The sequence below is a fragment of the Panicum virgatum genome, chromosome 5N, assembly GCF_016808335.1.
Source record: "Panicum virgatum strain AP13 chromosome 5N, P.virgatum_v5, whole genome shotgun sequence".
Lineage (NCBI taxonomy): Eukaryota > Viridiplantae > Streptophyta > Magnoliopsida > Poales > Poaceae > Panicum > Panicum virgatum.
Window position 1 is genome coordinate 57,770,396 of NC_053149.1, and position 5,391 is coordinate 57,775,786.

The 5,391-nt window shown below is 41.4% G+C and overlaps 1 protein-coding gene across 2 annotated transcripts; it reads left to right on the forward strand.

Annotated features, from left to right (window-relative positions):
* On the forward strand, positions 1-5,391 carry LOC120673402 (reticulon-4-like). Of its 2 annotated transcripts, none has more exons than XM_039954219.1 (8): positions 1-609; positions 669-742; positions 2,188-2,444; positions 2,932-3,133; positions 3,975-4,094; positions 4,197-4,282; positions 4,368-4,486; positions 5,105-5,391. In XM_039954219.1, the coding sequence occupies exons 1-8, from the start codon at positions 149-151 to the stop codon at positions 5,166-5,168; spliced, it is 1,383 nt and encodes a 460-aa protein (XP_039810153.1). In that variant the 5' UTR covers positions 1-148; the 3' UTR covers positions 5,169-5,391. The 2 variants fall into 2 exon arrangements, with proteins under 2 accessions (XP_039810153.1, XP_039810154.1); XM_039954220.1 differs by having other exon boundaries at positions 2-595; positions 685-742.

Genomic DNA, 5,391 nt, shown 5'->3' on the forward strand with positions numbered 1-5,391 from the left:
ATTCGCAAGGCTCGCCAAATAATTTTCCCAACGCTACTTTGCCGCTGTGCCGAAATCCTCCGTCTGCTTCCTCGCCGTCGCGGCCCTCGCCTCGCATCCTCCTCCCCCAATCCAACCCTTCCCTCCTCCCTCAATCTCCCCCATCGGCATGGCGTCCGACACCGAGGGCATCGCCGCCCTCTTCTCCATGTACAACGACGACGAGGAAGAGGAGGAGGACGCCGACGAGCCCAACCCCCCTTCCCCGCCACCGCCCGCCGCCGCCGCGGCGCCCCCCGTCACTCCCTCGTCGCCGCTGCCTTCCCAAGCCGGGGGCGAGGATCCCACCCCTTCCCTGGGCCCTCCGTTGCCTTCCCTCCCCGAGGAGTCGGCAGGCCGCAAAACCCTAGCGAGCCCCCACCCTTCCCCGGCGCGGGGGCAGCTTCCGCCGCTGCCTTCGCGGCTCTCTTCGTCGCCCTTTGCGGTCTCGTCCCCCTCCCCTCTGCGGGCCCCATCCTCCGCGCTGCCGCCCGACCTGCCGCGTCCTCCGCGGCGAGGGGCGCTTGCAATCGTGGACTATGCGCACGACGAGATGGCCATGTCGCCCGAGCAGGAGGTAGAGCCGGTGAAGTATGTGTTCAGTACTGCTGCTCGCGACCTCTGCTGATTTTCTGAATTGATGTTGTTAGTGTGGATTGGTTGCAGGATGGGGAGATCATGAGCGGCGCACACAGATCTGGCTCAGATGCACAGGCAGCTGAGGGTAAGTTCTAACTAGTTATGTTCATTACTTTTCATGCATTGTGTAATTGTGGTGACTGTGACCATACATTGCTAAATTATAATGCAAATAAAATAAATTTGGCCCAATCCCCACACAAATTTTGTTATGCAGAACTAAGGATTTATATCTGACATGTTCTTATGTTCTTTCTGCATTTCTCCTTATGTTTATAGTACCAATTTTTACTTCCATGTGAATATCATGCATAGTGGGCATGCTTGCCATGGCACATGGCCTAGTAATGAGACTATTGCTATAGTTATTCAAATGGCTCGAATGTATGATTATGTCACCTTATATGCCGTAATTGTCTGTTATTCCAGGAGTGGAATTTTCATAGCGGAACCAATCAATTCAATAGGATAGGATGCAACTGGTCATATACTTGGTAGTTATTTTGAAATCATTAGGTGAAACCAGTTGATAAAATGTTTGACTATCTATGCCATGCCTTGATACGGGTATTGTGCAATTAGATTTAGTATCCTTGGCTTCTTACGCTTTGGTATGCTTGATCTTGACGGTTTCTAATGTTACACAAAGATGTGATCAATTTAATGTAGGAAGGGTTGCAATCTCTTGTGTGGCATCAGTAGTGGGCATACAATGGAAGAAAATAAAATTCTCTGGTAGCCAACTAGATATAGTGTACTGTTGGGTAGTAGTGTGGCATTGTAATGAAAGAAATGCTAGGTTTTGTGATAATTACTAGATTTAGTATTACTGTTTCGATTAATGAAAGAAATGCTAGGTTTTGTGATAATTCCTAGATTTAGTATTACTGTTTCGATTAAATCTTATCGCAACCTTTTAGTTAGATGAGACACCTTGATCTGTTTTCCGGATGTTTAAATTTTGCTAGGAAATTTGTTGTGCATCTTGTACAATGAGTGAATTTTTGACATTTTGGTGCATTTGTTGAGAGCTCTGAAGAGCATTCTTTCAAAACACGAACCAATAATGTAGGTTCTTTAGCCTTGGCCTGAGTACCATGGTTTAGTCAATTTTGTAAAGCTGTGATTGCTTTTAACTGCTGGAAGTGCACTGTCAATCTCAGGAAGCTGTGAAATTGAATTAATGTCATTCCAGAGGCAAGCACATGCCATATGCTTTCAAAAATTTGCATTTGTTTTTAGTACTTTGTACAATGTTTGATTTTTGTGAAGCAAAAATATGTGCATTCCCATTCTTTTTGATACATCATTTATTGTAATGCTATGCCACTGACCACATAGCTGGAGTTCTTGATATTTTTGTTTCTTTAACTATATCTGATGCTTGATCCTTGATGTGTGTAGTCCTGACCTCTGCAGAAAAAAATGCGTGGAGCAGCTTTCTATTCTTGACCGGAGCAATTTTGTCATTTTATTGTCAATTGTCAGACATCCATCAGATTACCTAACATAATGCCTTCTCTTTTCTAGGGAATCTTGAAGAACGAACTCCCTCAGGTACAGTTCATATTATGACGTCAAATACTCAAGCAGAAATGTCTCAGCATCCTGATGCGCTTGAGCAGAACCAAGTAGGGACGGACATGGCAGTAGATGTAACTAGAGCAGAAATTGAAGATGCCCAGATGGAGGAAACTACTGATGTTTCCACTAATGGTGAAACTGATGATCCATTGAGTCGTTTCCTTCCTCCACCCGTGACTAGAAAATGCTCTGCAGCATTACAGGTTATCCTTTGATCAAACTATTATAACACCTTTTTTTCATCATATTATCATAAACTGCTTAGTCATATTTTCACACAGATCATCTTTCTTATTACTGTGTTAGATGAACTCCATATTCTACTTTAAAATGGATGAAACTATCTGCTGGCATCTGATAAGAAGGCAAAGCTGAACATCTCTATCAGACATTTATACACCTGTATCTTCTATCAGGACTTTATCGAGGAAAGGCTATGTCCTATGTGATAGTTCTACTTCATCGTTTCATCTATTCTAATTCTTGAAGGCCCTCCTATTCTTTTTTCTTCTGTCAGCTGCTCTCTTTCCAAGTTTTATGAACTGTTCGTATTGTTTCTTCTCATGTAAGATTTGTGCTAGGAATGCATCATTATGTTGTTATGCACCTTGATACTTATTCTTGGGTTGGTTCTTACCGCAAGTATCTACTTAGAAACTCATTCTACTGTTGTACTTCTCTTTTGTGCAGCAAAAAATTAACAGGTTCCTTGCATACAAAAGGGCTGGAAAGAGCTTTAATGCTGAAGTGCGCAACAGGAAGGATTACAGAAATCCTGACTTCTTGCAGCATGCTGTGCGGTATCAAGAAATTGATCAGATAGGGACCTGTTTCAGTAAGGATGTCTTTGATCCTTACGGGTATGACAAAGCTGACTACTATGATGAGATAGGTATGTGTTTTTATTCAATATACTGTCCTCTTGGGTTATGTATTGCTGATTGCTAGATAATTCTGTGTTAAAAAAAAAATCTTTCCTTTAATGGCTAAATAGTGACACATTGTCAATTAAGGAAATAAGATTATTAAATATCCCTTTGTTCTACCTATCCAGAATGTCGTTTTGAGAAACTTGTTAACTGAAGGGTCAAGGGTGCATGCTTGCCTCAAACTTTTGAATAAAATGCACTATTGAAGCCCAACTACCTATTCAGGTCTTTATTGTATGCACTAACCTTCTCTCCAGCTCGCTGGAGAACTGTGCATTTTAAAAAAGAAGACTCATATATATACCCTCTCACCCCCGACCCAACCCAACCCAACTTGCATGGACCAAGAAAACATGGCCCACGGGTCCATGGCCAACTAGTCCAAAACCTGACATCCAAAGGCTGGTAAGCTCCTTGGCACCAGGTATGCTTCATAACATGGCTTCATCCCTAATATTTTGCATGGTGATATTAAAGTTAGGCGATGCCCCTTCAAACACACAACCATTCCTATGTCTCCATATCCACCATGCCACCAGCAATTATAAGCACCAAATTAGATGGGTGGGCAGAGTATGGAAAGGTCTGCTGAACAATGTTCTTCTTTTCTGAAACGAATTCGAAATTGTATAATCTATTGGATTTGTGCTTGTTCTGTTGCATACTGCTCACCCCCACCCCCAACCACCACCAGCCAAAATAATATTATCACTAATATGGTAATACTGAATGTACAGTTCTGTCTGCTTTGTTGATATATAATGGTATTCCAATGTTGATCTTATGTGTTCTATTTGAGTGCAGAAGCTGACATGAAGCGAGAACTTGAGAGGAAGGAACAGGAAAGGAAAAAAAGCCCAAAAGTTGAATTTATTCCTGGAGGAGTACAACCTTCGATTGGTGCATCAATGCCAAAGATTCCAGGTATAATGAACATGAAGCAGTTGCATCTTATGTTTTGGCAGATTATCATCACTTGCCCCACAAATATTTATTTGATAATATTGACGTTTGTTATATACTCAGCTTTAGCTGGTGTTGCGACACTTCCGGTACCCGCAGAAGGTGTAAAAAAGGAGACTAGGCCAAACAAAAAGTCGAAATGGGATAAGGTGTTTAATCAGCCACTCAAGGCATTTATCCTTGTTTTGAATGTTGATCTTCAAGGTTGACTTGTGTTTTGCTGCTATTTGTTAGGTTGATGGGGATGTTAAGAACCCTGCAGTTCCTAGTGGACATGACAGTTTATCAGCAACAGTTTCTGCAGCACTTTTGAATTCTGCTGCTAATGTTGGTGCTGGATATGCTGCTTTTGCGTAAGTTCTGTTGTTTCAACATGACTGATCTTTGGACTTTTATTATTTGCTCGGAAAATATGTTGCTATTATACCAGCACTACATTGGCTAACATCCATTTTTTGTCACCTATTCTTTTTTGCTATGATTCCAAAGTGCCTGCTTGCGATTAAGTGACCATGTTTGAATGAATAAAACAATCTTTGAATTTGATGTTACAACCGAGAAACCCTAAGTGGCAAAATTACCACAGCTAGAAGTATATATGATTGCTATCCGCAGCCATTGAAGCCATATTTGGAAAGTCGAATATGCCTGACAGCATTAGACAAAAAAATTAGCATAGAAACTGGTAAAAACAAACTAGCAAATGAGAAAGGGATCACAAAAAGAAAGCCTGATAAAAATAGATGGTAGAATCAAAACTAATGGTCTGCTTAGCAGCAGAAGAATTTTTTTTCCTAACCTGTAATGGTACTATATAATGATGACAAACACTGAAGGGATAGCGATATATTTGGTGGATCTAATTGTATCACCGTGCAAATTGACATGATAGCAATGCACAAGATCTTTTACAGGAACTGTATTGTTCTATTACAATTGTTCCACTATAACATCCCATTTTTATTTTCCAGGCAACAAAAGAGAAAAGAAGCCGAAGAGAAGAGAAATGATTACAAGTCGGACAGAAGATCGTAGTGTTGTCGTTTCTTTTACATCTGAGCCATCAGTGTGCCATTGAGATTTTTGACATAGTTTTGTAATGTGGGTGAGGAAATCAACATCGATCCAGAGTTGTATTCCAGAGCAGGTTCCCCGGCTACTTGTATACACCTGCCAGAAACTAAATATTTTAAGCGAAGAAAAAGAAAGAAAACTGAATGCAATGTGAGCCCCCTATTACAGCCGGTGGTTACTCTTA

Coding starts and splice junctions, on each gene's coding strand:
- LOC120673402 (XM_039954219.1), top strand. CDS start 149: ATGGCGTCCGACACCGAGGGCATCGCCGCCCTCTTCTCCATGTACAAC. Junction 4,095..4,196: donor ATCAATGCCAAAGATTCCAG/GTATAATGAACA, acceptor TTATATACTCAG/CTTTAGCTGGTGTTGCGACA. Junction 4,283..4,367: donor AAAAGTCGAAATGGGATAAG/GTGTTTAATCAG, acceptor GCTATTTGTTAG/GTTGATGGGGATGTTAAGAA.